Raw genomic sequence first — 19,411 nt, forward strand, 5'->3', positions numbered from 1 at the left:
ATATTTCATATACACAGGCAATTTCAATTATCATATTTACATTACATTATTATGCTCCTGTAAGTCAGAGATTTGTTCAGCAAGTATTGCAATTTTACCCCCAAACTGAAAAAAAAATATTCAGTACTTTATTACTTACATCAAAACTAACTAGCTACTATTTAAAAAAAAAAAAATCTAAAGCCAAAAACAATCCACAAACACACAGTAAAGCCCAGTAAGGAAGAAATAGGTCTTTGGGGGGCGGAGGGAGAAGCAAGAAGTTCACCTTAGCTTTGACTGAAGTAAATGTAAATAGAAATTACTCTCATATGCAACTGATTATTGAGAATTCCTTACAGCAGTGAAGTACTGTGAATAAAGTATACACAACACATTCTCCTTCTCTCTAGAGTGTGATGGAACTTGATGCCTGACCTTTCCCCTAAGCGAGAGACAAATGTAAAGCCTTCATATTAAATTTGGCCTAGAAATTAAGATTACGAAAATGGGAGAGAAAATAAAGAGCTATTTTCAGTGAACATATTAATGAAATGAACCTAATAAAACATAATTTAAATTCAATTAATTTTAATAACTGCAGGTAGAAAACGAAAGTTACTGAGAAGTTTCCAGAGCATAGCAAAGCAGCTTTTTTTCTAAATAAATAATTAGAGAATCAGATACTTCTAAAATTACACAGAAGCATCAAATTATTAAAGTTGCAAAAGGCCTCCAATAACACCAAGTCCAACCTTTGACTGAACACCATTGTACCAAGTGCCATGTCTAGTCATTTCTCAAACATTTCTAATGATTGTGACTACATCACTTCCCCAGGCAGACCTTTCCTATTCTCAACCACCCCTTCAGTGAAGAAATTCTTCTTGATTTCACCCTGAACCTTCCTTGGTGCAACTTAAGGCCATTTCCTCTTGTCCTATTGCTAGCTGTCTTGGAGAAGAGACCAACTCCCACCTTGCTAAAACCTCCTTTCAGGTAGTTGTAGAGAGTGATAAGGTCTCCCCTGGGCCTCCTTTTCCTCAGGCTAAACACCCCCAGCTCCCTCAGCTGCTCCTCATCAGACCTGTGCTTCAGATTCATTGGGCTTCATTGCCCTTCTCTGGACACACTCCAGCACCTCAATGTGTGTCTTGCAGTGAGAGGCCCAGAACTGAACACAGAACTCAAGGTGTGGCCTCACCAGTGCTGAATACAGGGGGACAATCACTTCCCTGGTCCTGATGGCCACACTATTGCTGATACCAGCCAGAATGCCATTGGCCTTCTTGGACACCTGGGCACACACACTGGCTCATGTTCAGCTGCTGTCAACCACCATCCCCAAGCCCTTTTCCTCTCAGTACTTTTCCAGCCACTCCTCCCCCATCCTGTAGCCCTGCCTGGGGTTGTTGTGACCCAAGTGCACAACCTGACACTTGGCCTTACTGAACATCATACAATTGACCTTGGTTAATCAATCCACCCTATCCACATCCTTCTCCTACATGGCAAAATATGTCACACTTCCAAGAGTTCCTATACTTTACTAACATCTGCAACTGCTTCTGTAAGAAAACATAATTCAGAACTTGGACATAAAATCCCAAACAGCACTGTTTTTGGGGAGGACAGCTGTTCCACTGTCTACAGCTTGTAGAAGTGGTAGTTTGTATGTGTGGCAGACAGAAACCACTGATCACAATTTGACCGCAACTATTGATCACAATTGACAGTATCTTGAAGTTGATGAATGCATCTTGGCAGAGCAAACCAGCTTTTAAGCCTTTTTTTGAGTTTCTCAGCCCAGGAACATCAAACAATTGACTGTCCAGCAATGGATGACTACCTTACCTTGTTACATCTTTCACCTTGTATATCTATACAAGAGGAAGGAAATGGGAAAAAAACTCAAAAATACCAGGGAACATGAATTTCTTTCTTATCTAGCTTTCAGTGAAAGATTGAGTCATTGAGGACAACTAAAACCAACCAACAAACAACAAAAAAAAAAAAAAATCAAGCCTCTTCTCTCCCTAAAGTTATTAATTTTGGAGACTTAGCACAAGACTTCAGTATTTTATTTGGGTCTCATTGCTTACCAGAAAGAAAAATTTGAGATGTTTCAAATGCATAATATGCACATAGTGAGAATGCTACTCTGCTGAATAGTCTTCTTCAAGCAAGTTGGAAATTAATGACTGATTCTACCCACTGAAAGCAGTAGCATTTGTAGGTATAATCCATCATGGATCCTAAGTGCAGCATCAACTACAGATTTGGCATAAATAGCAGCATTTTAATGTAACTGTCTTGAATACCAAACACATTCAAAACATTCCGTCTTTGTACACGTATGAGAATAGTATCACCTACTTTGAAATGCAAGTTTATTACACGTGCATTACTCAGCAGTGACAAACTGAAACAAACTCATGAATGAATAATGCAGTCCACCTAGTCAACTATGTATAAAATTTCATTTATTTGCAGTTTGCCCTGAATTACAGATTACATGACATTAGTCAGGTGTTAATGACAGCTGCTTTTTCATGGAGTCTTATTGAGAAGGAGAGAGAACAGCTTCTCCAGGCATTGTAAAAGTATAATCATGCTGGAATTCAGGCACTGCATTACATCCTAAAAATGATCCTCTCTTTACCTTTATGCCATTGAACAGACTTCTGATAATTTAAATAGGAATTACAAGAAAAAAAGTTCAGATAACAGTAACAGTGGCTATTTCAAGGGAATTAATAAAGGTTTGTCATAAAATTGTATTCTTTGAAAATTTTAGAAAAATAAATAATAGGTGTTTTCCTTATCTCAAATCTTATATATTAATTACTTTCAAATGGGGTTTATGATATATATTTCAAATAGATATAGAAAACTTATTTCAATTAAAAAATATAAGGCATCCTATTCTATCATTCCTAACCAACAGAAGCAAGTTGTTTCTCCTCTCCTTGACATGACAGCTACTTTTAACAATAAAAATGCATTTTCCAATAAACAGTTTTCCATGTTTTCTTTTTAGACTTTATGTCATTTTAAGCTTCCTGCTTCATCCAATAATAGTCCAGTTTGCTAACACTTCACAGCAAGGAGTACACTAAAAAAAAGAAAGCATGCATATTTGTAAACTTATACCAGCTAGCATTTCTGCTGAATAATTGTTTCAAAAAGTGTTTCTTACTCAACTAGAATGTTCTGCTACTGGCCCTTATTCAATTCCCTAGAAAAATTCAAAGTTTAAAATTTAATTTTGTCTCTCAAATAATAAAAATATAAACACCATGTGAAATGCTGCCAATGTCAAAAATAAACATACAATACAAAAAAGTGATTCTGTCGCCGAGTGTGTAAAGTGGCCTGGCAGGGTCAGCAGAATGAAAACAGGGCACTCAGTGGCCTCCATCCTGGCCTGCCCCTTGTGAAACCACGGTGTATGAATTAGTCACTTCTGGAAAAGGCAGCTTGACTCCTTGTCATACTTGGCTAAACTTGTTTGGTTGGAAAGGGCTCAGAGGCTGACACTGTTGCTCCATGTTTTCCCTCCTCTTTTGCTGAGCTGCACCTTGGCATTCACCTGTGTAAATGCTTAACAGTACCTCTCTGGGCTTCATGATCCCTAGGAAGGAACTGAGCTTTCCTTCATACCACAGATATCTAGACATACATAGAGATTTTGCATTGTTTCTTGCCTGTCTCTGTTTCGCCTTCAGGATTCACTCTGGGTTATACAACCAATGACATTCACAGAAAATTTTGAAATTTGAGGCAAGTCTACCCTGTACTTTCTAAAAACAGTATTAACAACAGCTTTGCTGCTGTTTGTGCCCTTCTGATCTCGACAACCCATGTATGCTGCCAGTTTTCTTGAAAGTTGTAGACCTTATGGCCTGCTCTTTAATTTTTAATATCCCAAGTCACTTTCTTTGTTTTACTTACTATGAAAAACCTCAATTAAAAAAAATCATAGTGAATTATATAAAAGTGTATGAAGGTAGAATGCCTAGTATTATTCAGTTATATTTCCTATAGGAAAAATACTATGTTCCTTGATATGGATATTAACTATAGTTAAAAGTAAGGTGGCAATGGTAAAATATACATTACACATGGTCATTTTTTCATGTAGCCTACTTTATTTTCTCTTGTTTCAGTGGAGTTTCAATATAGTTATAATTTTCAAAAAATAATTAATCTTAGTGTGAAAGAAACTGAACACTCTGAACAGGTACAAAGCCATTTTAACCACCGGTGCTTGTAGATAGATCAGATTTTAAAACCTGACATGACAACAGCTCCAGGTGTTTCCTTGCTATGTTTCAATTCAACATTAGAGCAACCCATGATGAGAGATATGTTTAGGGAAATTCTTATCTGAAAAAATCGAGGTTCTGCAGCATGTACACACTGCCTAAATTCCTTAAGAAGTAATTTTTAAAGAACAGTCCTGAAGTCACTTAATTCAACTGTGCATAATCCTGAGCAACCTCCTGTAGCTAACATTTCTTGAACCAGCGGTGAGGAACTGGATGATCTTGAAAGCTCCCTTCCAACCTAAATGACTCTGTAATCAAAACTGAAATGATCAATTGGAAGTATTTTAATTGGGATTAAAATTGATTTAAAAGAGAATAAAAATTGCTTCCCTTTGTCAAGGATGAAAAGGAGTCATTTGTGGAAGTGGGCTACTCCACATGAATTTTCAGATTGCTCCAACACAATTGTCTGTACTTTGCATCTGTACTCCCAACAGTTTCCTGAAATGAGTTATGCGTTCAGAGCAAGGTGATGAAATTACAGGAGCACTCATCTCTCAACTAACATAATTGTGTTGCAATTTACCATTACAGTAGTCTGATAATTCCCCTTTTAACAGAAAAAAAAAAATCCAAACCAAAAACAAACAAAACCCCCACAAACCTATGAAAAAATGATAAAAATATACATCTTAAATCAGCTTGTGCATTTTGCTTTTGAAGTAAAGACCCTAACAGCAAAGACAAGACAAAGACATTCTGAGCAAGAATGGCTGAAGATTTCTGTACTGCAATCTAAAGGATGACCTCTTCTTTTCATGCTAAGTTGCCTCTCATATATCTGTGTATGCAGCACTTTCTCTCTCCAACCTCCAAGAAGAGCAAGTCAGTATGTATTTTAATCTGGGACAGATTCTGTCAATTTTAATTTCTGTTAAGTGTAGCAACAAAACATATTCTAAGGGGCAGAACTTATTATAGTGGCTCTTATTTCTATATTTTAATAATGTTTCATAACTGAATACACTTAAATAAAAAAGACAAATACATCAGATGGCCATTACTTGTCCTTGAGGGTTTTCTGCCTCCTTATTCCCCACAGTCATTATTCTGCATAAAATTGACAGGATAATATTCGAATAAATAAATCTTCTGCAGCAGTGGTCCCTGATCAGAGATCCCTTGTTCTTTTACATCTTTTAGGCCATTTGCCAACAGATGCCAATCAGTGAAACAACCACTAACAATTGCCCAGAGAAAATAAGGACTCTGGAAGCGGAGAGTCACCCTAAACAGCTACTTAAACTCAATGACCAAACTATGTAAGAACATTTTTTACAGTCCTTTTGGCTTCAGATTTTGTTTGGTCTCCTTTACTATTATTAGTCATTTCTTAATATATATTGCGCACTATAAAACATTGACCCTTTCCTACCACACAGAAAATCCTTTCACATACTGTGGTATCATTCACTATCTCCCAGGATTCTAAAAAGTATCAGTATGGACCCTAGCAACAACAAAGGGTCATACAACTATTTTTAAAATGCCAGCCATCCTGTTCATAAATGCTCACAGGACAAGTAATAGTTACTGCATTCATAGTGGCTCCAAAATGAGTAATGTGTCACAAAGGATGTATGCTTGCGATGCAGTTATTCCTTATTGCCCAAATACTCCAGTAGAACAGAATTGTACTTCTCTCTTTTTTTATAATTTAGTCCACACCTCCCCATAGCACACAAGCCTCATATTTGTTGTTCATCTGACATATTGAACAGTATTCTCTGCTTATAAAAACAGAGTAGAGATCATTGGAGGCAAGCCATCACCATGGACAAACACTGTTTAAGTCCACTAACAAAATTTATTCAAGGTTTTTCAAATGAAAACTATATGTTGAACATGACTCCATAGCAATGCAACACATACAATATTCTATAGCTAAATAACCATGCAGTATTGTAAAAGATTATTCTTTTTTTTTAAAAAAAAAAAACAGATGCTTACCATATATAGGCGGCATAAAAAAAAAAAAAATCCAGATTCAAAATCATATCCTAAAGGAACCCTCTAATTTTCTGAATATGTAAAGATTCACAAAATAAGTTAATTTTTCAATCCTACTTTCTTCCAGTATCCTTTGATTCACAAACAGCAAGTGACGCCTTTTCATCTAACAATAATCAGGTGGGTTTTTACCTTCATAAATTAAGAAAAAAAGTTGAGAACCATACCAAAATTGGTGTAAATGTCTGTCAAAATTGGCTGCGGGATGGGGATATAGATACTTCTGATGTCTATATAAGATGCTGAAGGACACTAATTGCTTTTCTAACATCCTGGTGCCATGTAGTAACAGCAAGATGTAAAAGTTTACTGTGGGTTATATTAATTCCATGAGGCCTCACAATTCTCTCTAAGAGAAAAAGTTCAGGACAAAAAGTGCTGAAGAAGGACATAGAGCACTTACACACTCTTTGCTTCTCTAGATCATCTAGACCTACATCCCAGCAGGCATAAGCCATCATTCATCTCAGTTGACCCCATTACTATACATTCAAAGGAATTGCTTTTGAAGATTTTCTATCTTTAAAAGAAACATGCAAATAAAAAAGCAACAAATCCCCTTCCCCACTGACACACAACCATAGAAGGTGTATACCTTGTAGAGTAACTAGGCAAAACCCAAGAAAGTGGATACACTCAGTAAATTCATTCTTCGACTATGAAGAGGTTTTAACATTAAAAATGAAACATTGATTTCTACTACACACTAAAATAGGGAGAAATAACCATATTAAATCAAAACAAAACAGGTGCAAAAAGTAAACTAATACATCTTTTATTCCTAGGATAGAAAGCAAAAGAATATTAGTGTTAATAAAATCAATATGAAATAAATAATAGATCACAATATAAGAAAATTGCCTGAAATGAACAAGGATTTTTGTTTATCTCCATTATGTTTTTAACTGTAAGGTTCACCCTCATCTTTTTCTCTCTTCTTCCTCAAAAAAAAAAAAATGTTTCAGACTTTCCCCATTCAGTCCCACAGCTAAAACCATAAACTAGGCTGGATAATTATATGACAATTCAAAATGAGTTTTTTGAAGCAATCCTCAGAAGAAGTAAGGTTCACTTCTTAATCAGGTCATGATGCAAAAATATTCCTGTCCCCCAATGCAACAAGAAAGGTATACACAACTTTGGTAAGAAGAAGAAAAAGTATAGTGAATGTCAGTCTTAAGCAAAGAGAGAAATAGAAAAAGGTTTTCATAGTAATAACAGTAGTCTTGATCTAATTTAAAAGTCATTGCTCATGGAAGTTAATCTTGTACATCAAACAGACATAGATAGACTCTAAATATTATTTTAGGTTCTTTGTAACCGCCCAACAAGCCACAAGTCTCATCAATTAATAATGGAAAACCAACATTCTGTAACAGAGCGAAAACTACAGCTAGGAGCCATTAATATCAACTGACACAAACTCCTATGGTTTAGAGGAAGCACATCATGTAGCTGCTGTAATTGCTCCAAGCTCAGCGTATTGGAGTACTGTATATGTGAATGTTCTGTTTATAAATTGTATAAGAAAAAGAACAACAGACATATTAATTTAATTTTGAACCCACCATCTTATTACTATTCAGCGCGTATCAGATCCAATATGACATTAATCAACTAATTACCTTTTGACAAGAATCCAAAAAGAAAATACTTAGGCAAACAAAACACAGGCAGAATAAAAACCAGGACGGCACTACTGAAAGAAGGACACTAAGAATAAAAGTGTTATTTATGTAGCACTACACACTTAGGACAACGAGCCTTACCTGGAAGGATTATAAAAGATAAGTAAAAAATAGAAATACTCACACACTGGATACCAGGTCTCTAAGCCTCAGCACTTAACTATGCATTTTCTCAAAGCATTTTTGCCATGTGAGCTGTATTTTATATATATATATATATATATATATATATATATATATATAATTTTTTTTCTGTAAAATAGTGGTAATCCAATTATTAGGTACAAATGAAAAAACTAAATTAAAAAATTCTTTGTACCTGCAAAGAGTTATCATACTGTCTTGACTTCTGTAGATATATTCCTTACTTATATCACAAATGAAGAATTTTCATTCCATGGTTTGTTTTTTTTTAAACTAAATTGTTCAGTTCTCATTATAACATTTATTATGAGGTGTAAAACCTTGGCTTTGTTGATGTTAAGGGCCACACTGCACAGATCAAATGTTCCTTTTCTAGTTGAAGAAACACTGTCAAAAATCAGAAACTGTCTTGTTTGTGCAGAGAAATCCCTTATACATCTGTTATTATTCTCTAAAATATTCTTTCATGAGAAATAGTTCATAAAAATTCATAGAGGGCCATAATTTAGAAAAATATCTGCTTACAGTTCTTAAAGAGTATTGACTTTGTCAAATAGAATAGCTACTTGAAATTTCAGTATATATTTCCAGTCTGTTACTCAGAATTCCACTGGTTTTAGAAAAAAAAAAAACCACAACAACAACAAAAAAAAAAATCACTACCCTACATTTAATATATTGCTCCTACAAAAAGTATTTTACAATTCCGAAATAGCATTGCAGTGTCAAAGCTCTTTACTACCTTTTATCATCTTCCATACAAGTACAACAACAAGAATCACCCATATTGACTAATAATAGCTAAGGCACAAAAATACGAGACATTAAAAAAACTAGTCTTCTCCAACATCACAAAAATACATATGCAGCCTTTAATCTCCTCATAAACATGTGAATAACCTCATACATATCCTAATTATACATCATTGGAAAGATGGTCCTCCCAGTAAAACTATTCCAGCAGAGAATAAACCTGATCTAGAAAAGAAAATTTCCATTCACAATAGCAGAACTGAACACAGAACATTAATTAATTAATTAAGTCGTAATGCAAAATAATCTGTAGAAAAGTAGAGACCTACAGGCAGTAATAACAACTCTCAACTCTTTTGATACAAGTAAACAGTAGATTATTAGACAATCTTAGTGTAAAAAAAGCAGATACACTAATACTGTCTGAATATACCAATCAGCTCATTATTGGTTTACGTAATGAAATTTCTTCAGATATTTTTTCCCACCTTTTCCCTTTTTACAGATTTTTTTAAACAAAACCAAACAAAACTCTCAAATAAACAAAAAACCCAAACAAACAAACAAAAAACCCCCAAACCAAAATCCCAAACTTTTCTTTCTTTTGTCTATTCAGCATCCATGGAAAAAACCACCAGATGGCAATGCAGTGTTCAAGTATTTCATTTAACATACATATTATAGTGAAAAAAAGTATGTATGCATCAGCATGAGGCTCTCTTTCCTAACCTACTTCCTCTTTGATGAATATTAAATAATTCATAAGCAAAAACTCTATTCACCGCAAGTAAGTGATCAAATACCATTCAACCTGTAAAGAACAGGCTCTTAGAAACCTAAGTTTCCAAGGATGTACGATCATATGGATTTAAAAAAATAAAAAAAAAATCAACAATTTAGTTCAAACTATGAAAATGGATAATTTCAGGAAAAACCAATGAAAGGAAAAAATTTAGAACTGCATTAAGTCCTCGAAATACTATCAGGGCTGCACTGGGTAGTAAATTGCACAAAAAGTCCATCTTTTTAGGCATATTATAAATTTATATATAAATTTATATATATTTATATATAGGTTGGTTTCATGCTAAAAAACAGGCATTATTTCCTGCATTTTTGAGGTTTAAGTCAATTCTTGTAAAACTATATGCTGAACGGATCAAAATACATAAGCTTTAAGTATTTATTCTTCCTTTGCATCAAGCAGGACACAGTGATCAAAGAAAGGAATTGTTTCATGAAGGAAGATGCTTTAAGATATTTCAAGAAGCTGGGAAGCAGTGAAGGGATCAGCTTCCCATTTAGCAGATCATATCTGAGATTTATTACATGACAAAAAAAAGTTATCTTTGCAGTTACTGTCAAAGGCTCTGAAGCCTCTCCAGAAGTTCATGGAGGCTTCACTGAATACCTTAAACACCCAGTTAATAAACTTTACATCCACTATGAAATCAGTGGTTCTAACTGCAAAGTTTAGGGCAAAGAATACTTTCTTGCTTGAGAAGGCATTAAGATTTGTAGGTGTTATGCATTCAACTATAACTGACAGGAAAATTTTAGGTCTGCTTGAGTCTATTTTAGAGTTTTCATACATGGATTAGGAAGAAGTTTCTTGCTTCATCTGTATTTAGTAATGAAACTATTACTACAACTGCTCATCCATCCATTCTTATGTAACAAGTACAGTTATTACATGTTCTAAATGTAAAATAAGTTAAAGATGTAAAATATGTTAAAGAGTAACTTGAAATTGTTAAGTAATTATTTAAAATATTAACTGGAAAAAAAAAATGTATCTTCTGTCAGATAGAAACACAATCATACCTACAAGGTAAGTGTGAAAAAGTTATGTAACACAGATGTGAGCAAGCTAATTTAAAGTATGTTTTCTGGGTAGTATAATAAATATTTGATTAATACTACTATTTTTATTCCCTATATTATTATATTTAACTTATTAATAGCACAAAGAGGTAGAAAGATTCAAGGACTGCCTTTAAGTAATTTAATTTAAGTGCTCTGCATAATGACAGCTCTCATTATGCAGGACAGCTCTCCTCATAGACCTAATCCAAATGCAGCACAACCTAAGATTTCTTCTATTGTGAAGTTTTTTTTAACCTTCTTTTCAAACAAACAAAACCAGAATATTATACTGATCCTAATTGTTTACAGATATGGCTACTCATTTGATATAACTTCAGTCCTGTAAGTAAATAGTCAGAGTTGCTATCCATTTTTAGAAATAAATCCAGAATTTGAGTCCACAAATTATTCCACATTTTTGGCATGCTGTGAATCCTCACTGACTTTCTCAAGGTAAGTTGTCATGTTCTTGACAGATCAGAGAAGCAGTTGGAGATGTATTTCTACCAGACGGAGAAAGTCAGACTTTTATTAATCACTATCTTTTTTGCACAGCTGATAAAAAAAACTTACAAAAGAAGAGAGCTGAAGCACTCTTGCAGGAAAAAATCCAACTGATAGTATTGAAAAGACATATTTTTATAACAATAAATAAAGAATATATTTAAAAATATACAAATATATAATACATTAAATTTATATATATAAAATATGTAATATATATGAACATAATTAATTAAATATATAAAGATCAAAAGATCTGTGATTTCAGGTTTGATACTTAGAAATAAGCTCAACAGAAGTGAATAAGTCACAATTAAGATAAATAATTAGCATATAAATGTAACAACTTCTTTACCTACAATACAGTCCTGTAATTCATAAAAGAGAAGGAAGTACAGAAAAATAATATATCTAAAAATACTCTATATTTATAATTAATACTCCATTATTTATAATTATACGTATAAAAATATTTTTTCTATTCATTTTCCTTTCATGACAGTATTTCAAGGACAAAGTGAACTCACTGACTAGAGAGGTTTAAACCATGTCTTCGCCCCCCTCTGCCTCTGATTAACATGTTCACATAAAACCTAAAGTTCTTCTTTCAAAGTTAATTTTTCCTTCGTACTTCCATTTATAAGTTGCATCAGCTTTAGGAAATCATTTATATTTTCACAGTACAGATAAGCCAATCTTATTTTATTAAAGCTTTCATTAAAATGAAGAATATTTTTAGTAGAAACACTTCAGGGTTGCAAAAACAGGCCTGCTGAACATCCAAGGGAGGAAAAAGCCAAATCAAACCGCAACAAAAGCAAACCAAGCATTATCACGCATGTTACTACATTCCACCTACGTCTGAGGAGGTTTCTCAAATCTAAAAATCACAAAACAACATGACCAAAGGCAGACTTCAGTAATCAGAGACTTTTGCTTTGCACACACAGCATGACAAACTGCCCCCTCGGTGACACATCTGATTGAAGCTGTATACAGAAGATACAGATCTCACACAAAAACATCAAGAACCCCATGTTACAGTGAGGTATGATCCAAAGATTTCCAGTATAGCTTTTCCCTTTTATTACAACATCAGGATGAGAAAATATTCTATACATCTTGAGAAGTTTTGTATGCTCTTTCTTTTGCTGGACAGCAATTACATTACTTTCCTGATGGGAAATTTCATTGCATATTTACACTTTTCCTTGCATTGGTTAATCAGAGGAAGATGATACAGGTAAAAATTACAAAATAAAATACAAAAACAATCCAAGTTCTTATTCTCGTCACTTCCGAGTAACAGGTATCTGATGACTGGCCATTTTTCAGTTCCTTAAAAATGGATGTCTTTGAAAAATTTACTTTAAGATGATCAATAATCTTTGTATTAAATTTGGATTAAGGGGCCTTAAAGCTAACAAGTATTAAATCTTAATCAAACAGAACACCTTACCCAGATACATTCAAAGGATGTCTATGTTATCTATCTAGGCTTCAATATCCTACTATAAACATGTCAACCAATCACCATCTCCTTTGCTCAGTACACAATCTCCATATTTCAGTTTTGTTACATTTAAATAACCCCAATTATAATTTTATCTCAAGTCCTGATTGCAGAATACCTTAATTTATAGTTATTTGCCTTCCCTCAATCTACATTTCCAGATACTAAAATACTGGAGACATAATCAGTTTCATTATATTGTTACAAATATAATCCATCAAAAATGCAAGACATAATTTAAGTTGTTGCCCAAAATGTATAAAGACCTGTGTTCTCCCCAAGCTCCAGCTTACAACTACTACCAACCAAAATACAAAAACAAATCAAAGCCAGACTTCTGGAACAGCAACAAAAGCTGCCTAAAACACCCCAACGCTAAACGGAAAATGACTAGCAACAACAAACCTAATTAATTAATTCCATCAACATGGGATTAAGACTTTCATTAAGGATTTAGTTTTCTTTAGTGCCATATAGCAGGATATTTTGCAGAAGTAGTATCCTATTTTATTTTTCACTATACAGTGAAAAGCCAAAGAGAAGAAAACAGGAATTTGAGGGTGACAGGGAGAAAATGAACCCACAACTACCTAACTGTCTAAGTACTGCTGTTCTCTTTATTTACGTAAGAAGATGATTCATCTATAGTAACACTATGAAAGATGTTTGGTAAACACATCACCCTCTGCTTGGTTTCTGAAAAACTGCCTCTATTTTCTTCACTGAATTAAACACTTCAACTATGTTTCAGGTATCCCTTCAAAAAAACAACATTCTGCTGTTCACTTTTCATGGTTATTAAATTTAATGTGTTTGATCTATTTTTTTTTTTTTGTATTACAAAAATCAGTTGCTTAAACCAAAACTCTATGATCTTCCTTTCCAAAAGTATATAATCAAACAGATAAATCCAATACCACAACCACACTGCAACAAAGTCTTTTAAGTAAGTTAAATAGTTCTGGGAATAATTTTCCTTCAGCAAATGAATGGTTACATTCATTTCACGTTACATATCTGACATATATGACACAGTAGTCTAAAAATATATAGAAGATACCTTTTTGCTGTAGAATTTGAAATCCTCTTAACAAAGTTCCAAATCACCATAACAATGTCCTATACTTGCAAACATTAGGCACTTCTTTCCAAACCACATCGTAACTACAGAGATAAAGATTTACTTACCTGATCCCCTTTTGGTCACAACCTTCAGGCTCTGAGTTAGAGTAGCATACAAGAGAATCAAGTTGGGAATAGGAGCTTTCATCTTCTGTCCTTCTGTCACTGCTTCCTAGAGCACCAGAAAAAAAAAAAAAAAAAAAAAAGAAAAAGAAACAGTGATTGTACATTAGTGCTGAAACAACCTTGAAGTAAATAATCATAACACTGACCTCGTGGAAAAACTAAATACAGTTTTTCTGAGCAATTTAATGCACTAAAAATGATCTGTTTTTTCTTTAAAAAATTATATAAACTAAAATCAACATAAAATAAACACACGCACATACTACTTTTAACCCTGGAGTTTAAGTTATAATTTTGTCTACACATTGAAAACTCATTATGTCCCTGTTAAAACTTTATAACAGATCTCCTGGAACATCTGGTTCTTTCTTTTTATCACATAATCTATTCCACCCCCACCAAGAGGAAAAAGAAAATAATGCCCTTCTTCATTAGTTTTGCTCCCATTTATTAGTATCATAAATTTAGCACAAGATTCACAATGAAATTGAACACAGATTAAAAACAATTCTTGTCATCTTCTTAGGAACAGCAGAAGGGGAAACATAAAAGACACCAGAAGAACTGATAGAGACACTTGTAACTTCCTCTTAGGTGAGCAAGTTCCCATGAGCAAGTTCAAGCTAACATATTCACTGCATTAAATCAAAAGGGAATGTTAATTAGAGTGAAGTGGAGCACATACTGTGTCTAAGCCTTCACCTCTAAGATGCGAATAAAAGTTTTGCATTTCTATTTGCTTATTCTGAGGATTAAGTGGTATAAGAAGCTGGTGAAAGCAGGGACCAAACATTTTGTTAATTCCCCATGTAACTAAGAGGGTGTCATCTACTCATGATGATTATCAGCTTTCTTCTGGAATGGTTGATAGGACTAACATCTAATATTTCGGTGTGTTAAAAGGGGAAAGGGAGGACAAATCTTCTGCCTAGTCAAGCTAGACAGTAACCTGTCTGTGCCATCTATATTCATGATAGGAGCTTATGCAAAAATATTCTTGTCTAATGGGAGATGAAGAAGGGCTGGGATCAATGGCTCTTTAATATTGTGGTTTTGATATTGACCTCTGTTAATCACAGCACTGGACAGCAACTGAAAAAATTCTCAGAAGGAACCACATACTACAAGCTTTGATTTCTAAAGAGACAGTGAATCTTTTGCACTTTCACTGATAGTCAGGTTACTGACTACCCAAGACATTTTTTGAAAGCAGTATCTTAAAATATCTTCATCTTAGAAGAGAACAGGTTAGAAATAAGAAACAGTAGGAGTGTGAAAAACCACATTAGGGGAAGAATTGCTTAAACAATGATGACTTTATAATCCATCTCAAACCTTAACATTTTAAGACGTTTAAGAACTAAGCACAAGCCCACTGCATTCAGTATTATGACTTGATTAAAGATGAGGGAGTGAAAGAATATATTTTGACAACAGTTTGCGATATTTTATTTTTATAATATTTGTACTCACAGAGAAACACAGAAGCATTTGCTAATTCACTGGCTGTGAACAAGCTTCTGCATTTTAGCATCAGAGGTGAAGGACTGTCATCAGCCTCCATTTTCAAAATTTAGGCAATAAATTGCTTATCAATGTAGAAATTAAATATGAAATATGGGATTGCTAGGAGGTAAATTATGTGTAATGCTAATACTTTAAATTAGGTTTAGAATTTAACAAAGTACCATGAGCACTGGCAGTTATAAATAATATAGGATCCTTAGAAATTTAGAAGGTAGAAATAAAGGTTAATTTTCCAGGGGCACAGTGAGCAGATAAAATGTGTTATGCCACATTTTACTGCAGAACTTAGTCAAGCTTTCTGAAATCAAAATCTCATTTCTCAGTCACTGCACTAACTGATGCTGCAGGAAATCCTGAAGCTGATATCTTCAGTCTGCAGGGTACCAGCAAGAGTCAGCTCCTTGCTCTGTGTGAGCCTAATAAATACTGCCCAAAGAACCACAGGACCGTACTACGCAATTACAAATCCACTAAACAGGTTCTGACTGTGAAAGCAAATCCAAACACGTCCTTTCTGACCATACATCAAAAGACAATATTGCTGATCACTGTGAAATAAATGTAAATATATACATATATTTGCATGTATGTGTGTGTATGCATGTCTGTATGTATTAATTTGTATTTACAGATACTTTTGTAGTGAAACCATGGAGTAGCTATAAAGCTTGATTCCATCAAAGCAAGCCCCAGTAAATACAAGAATAGCAATAAGAAACAGCTCAGTAAACTAAAATGTTCTTTTGGTCCATGCACATATCACTCATTTAAGTTGCAAAGTCAACAAGGAGAACCACTATTACAACAGCAAGAATTTAATTTTATTCATGCCATTGTGGAAGCCATTCTCATGAACATTTACTCTGAGAGATTCAGGTCTAACTTAAAGGCATAAGAAAAATTGGCTGCTGCCTACAGTGGGGCAAATCTCTCAAAAGTAAAGTCTGCTACTGTCTTTGGAGATACTGGAAAGTAATTGCTGCTGAAGGGAAAAAATAGGGGAGGGGTGTCTCCCAATAGCAGCCATTGCCTCCTTGCAGCACTATGAGCAACAAATCAGATCTTACATAGGCTCCCCCCAGAGTCTTCCAACCCTTCTCTTCTGTTTACACTCCCTTTTGTAGAGGAGAAGAAGTTTTTCTAGTCTTTCCTTCATTTTAAAAATCAAATGCTCAAACAAAGAAAATGCAAAGAAGTAAAAGTCAGCATATTGGATCTGGTGCCTTACGGTTTTGGATAGTTGGAAAATCTGCCTCACGTTATTCCTATGACTGACTCAAAACACGTACTTAACATTTCATGTCCCTTGTTCTGGGTGGATGCCTCAGAAATTGACTATCCTAGAACACGCCACCCTCGTGAAATTAGTTGTGAAAACATAATAAGCAAGTCAGAAGAAAATAAAAAAGGAACATCCCAAGGGGAATCCCACAACAAATCAACAGAAAATGCCTTCACTGCTGCAGTGACTATGCCTGAGGCCGAGACACTGTAACATATTCAGGTGGCTTTCAAACTAAAAAAAAAAAAAAAAAAAAACCAAACTAAAAGAAAACAGCATAATTCTAAGAAGTCAAGTTCTTAGCACTAACTGGACTGTGATATCTCATGAATTGGAAATAGCCTTCTTTCAGCAATTAATTTTTAAGAGACTATTTCACTAGTCACTTAGCTGTATTTTTTTTTTAATTACATTAAGAAATTCTGATTTTAACAAGCAGAACAAGTCTGCTATTTCTTTAAGCAGTAGGCAGACAAACAGCTTACACACTCACCTACAAAAATTATTTTATGGGGGTTTTTTTCTAGTTTTCAGAAATAGAAATACAGCTGTATCTCAAAACTAACATTCTTCAGGGAAATGCCAAGAATGCTTTTTTCCTTAAATTGTGATAAGTGCTCATTGTGAGGAAAATGCATACATTTAGACACATGCTTTCCAAAACATCTCAGCAGACATAAAATTAACAACAGTAAAGCAGCTCCACATAAGGCAGGCAAATAGAAAAAAAAATCTGATTTCCTAATTTTACCTATGTTACCTAATTAAACTTAATTGAAGTAAGAAATTTTCCATGGGCTCAGTCCCTTACAATAACTTGAAGAGTTTGATTCTCAGTTTACCTATAAAGACTAGCTGGTTCCCATTAATTAATTATTTGAAAATAATTTTTCTTCTAACTTTGAAGAATACTCTTTTATATATTTTCAAAATTACTGCATTATCTTTCTCCATCATATACCCTTCAAATAAAAAGAAAAAAAATTTGCAAGATCCTTTGAACTCTGGAAGATACTTCATGGCTGTTCTGTGGCAACGACATGAATATGCTGGTAAATTATGAATGAGTAACAAAATTACAAAGAAGCACCACCTGAATTCATAAGAAACAAACAAACAACACTGCCTGTTCAGCAGTAGTCTCTTCTTATGTGGCATTTCTTTACAATAGCATGACATTAAACCCTACAAAGTATAAAGGACAGTGAAAAATATTGGTATAATACTACTGGTATAATATTTGGTATGTCCAGATCAAAACTCAAACAGCTTGAAAAAACACTGCTTTAAATTCTTAAAATGCAAGGAAAAATTAAAATTGGAATCAATGTGATTTCATAAACAAATGTCAATTCATTGTCGTGATCTGTCCTAGAACAGTAAGAGAACTCTAGCAATTCTTAAAATGTCAGCTAGAAGGAAATATACCTTTTTCAAATCCAAAAGTACATAAAATAAATCCTTTCCAAAGTCCCAGAAAACAAAAAGATTCAGCAAATCAGAATTTGAAGAATTCACGAGAAACCAGTCATAAGCACCAGAAAGGCAATAAGCATTTGCTTATATGCAAAAGGCATTTGCTTTCAAAATCACCCTTGCTCCTCCATGCTAAGCAGCATTCCTAAGTTCAAGCAATTTCTGATTCACAACAAAAAAAAAATAAAATAAAATAAAAAAAAAAAAAAAAAAAAAAAAAAAAAAAAAAAAAAAAAAAAAAAAAAAAGGAAAAGGAGATGATTAAAAAAGCAGTAACTTTTGAAGAATTGGTGACAATGTTTTAAGCTGTGATAACCAAAAACCAATATGCCACCTGTCTCACAGAACACATTGTGAATAGGAATTCAGTAGAGCCTTTCCAATCAACTGCATTATCACTTTTCCCATTAAATCTGGCACTCATTACTGCCTTCTTTTAATAATACCTTTTACTGCTAGGATTTTCATCTCCTTAGGACTACATCCATCATGCAAGGTATAGTACACATGGCAATCTGTCCAGAGAAATTTAAGATCATTCCAAGTATCTCTCTAAATAAAAACATAATCTACCATTCTCATAAGTTTCCATTCATGACTTAAAGATATAAAAGAATTAAAAATTATAAAAATTACTCTACAGGGAAGAAATATCCTCTCAGAACTAGAAGAATCCTGATGTTGGGCTGAATATTTATTTTCCTAATCTTGCATAAAACTGTAATGTCAACAAGAGTATTTGAACTGAACACGATGGACTAGCAAACATTAATATTTTGCACCCTAATTAGATTGCTTAATGTGTTTCTAAATATTTCATTAAGTGGATTTTTTGTGTAGTAGGTAATGGATAAGATTTCTAGATAGTGCTTTTTCTATTATGAGACAAATAAGTGGTAGCAGATTGCAGATACCTGAAATGTAACACATCATATGCTTGAGAATCCTCTATTGAAGAAACAGTTGAACATCTTGTCCCTCTGAACCATAGACTGAAACAGTTACATATCTGAAAACTATCTGACACACGTTTTTGGGGAACTGCCAGGGCTGAGAAGAGAAAGCACAGCTTCAGGAGAGATATAATAAA

The 19,411-nt window shown here is 33.9% G+C and overlaps 1 protein-coding gene across 1 annotated transcript in view; it reads right to left on the reverse strand.

Annotated features, from left to right (window-relative positions):
* The window catches only part of IL1RAPL1 (interleukin 1 receptor accessory protein like 1), a 701,129-nt gene that overhangs the window by 598,434 nt on the left and 83,284 nt on the right, over window positions 1-19,411 (reverse strand). Inside the window, exon 2 of the mRNA XM_027890213.1 lies at window positions 13,977-14,082. Coding sequence (XP_027746014.1) covers window positions 13,977-14,058 — 82 coding nt within the window. The 5' untranslated portion in view covers window positions 14,059-14,082. The remainder of the gene's footprint in view (window positions 1-13,976; window positions 14,083-19,411) is intronic.

The sequence above is a fragment of the Empidonax traillii genome, unplaced genomic scaffold (genome assembly GCF_003031625.1).
Source record: "Empidonax traillii isolate 1590-97213 ecotype Southwest subspecies unplaced genomic scaffold, ASM303162v1 scaffold1:size7828297, whole genome shotgun sequence".
Classification (NCBI taxonomy): domain Eukaryota; kingdom Metazoa; phylum Chordata; class Aves; order Passeriformes; family Tyrannidae; genus Empidonax; species Empidonax traillii.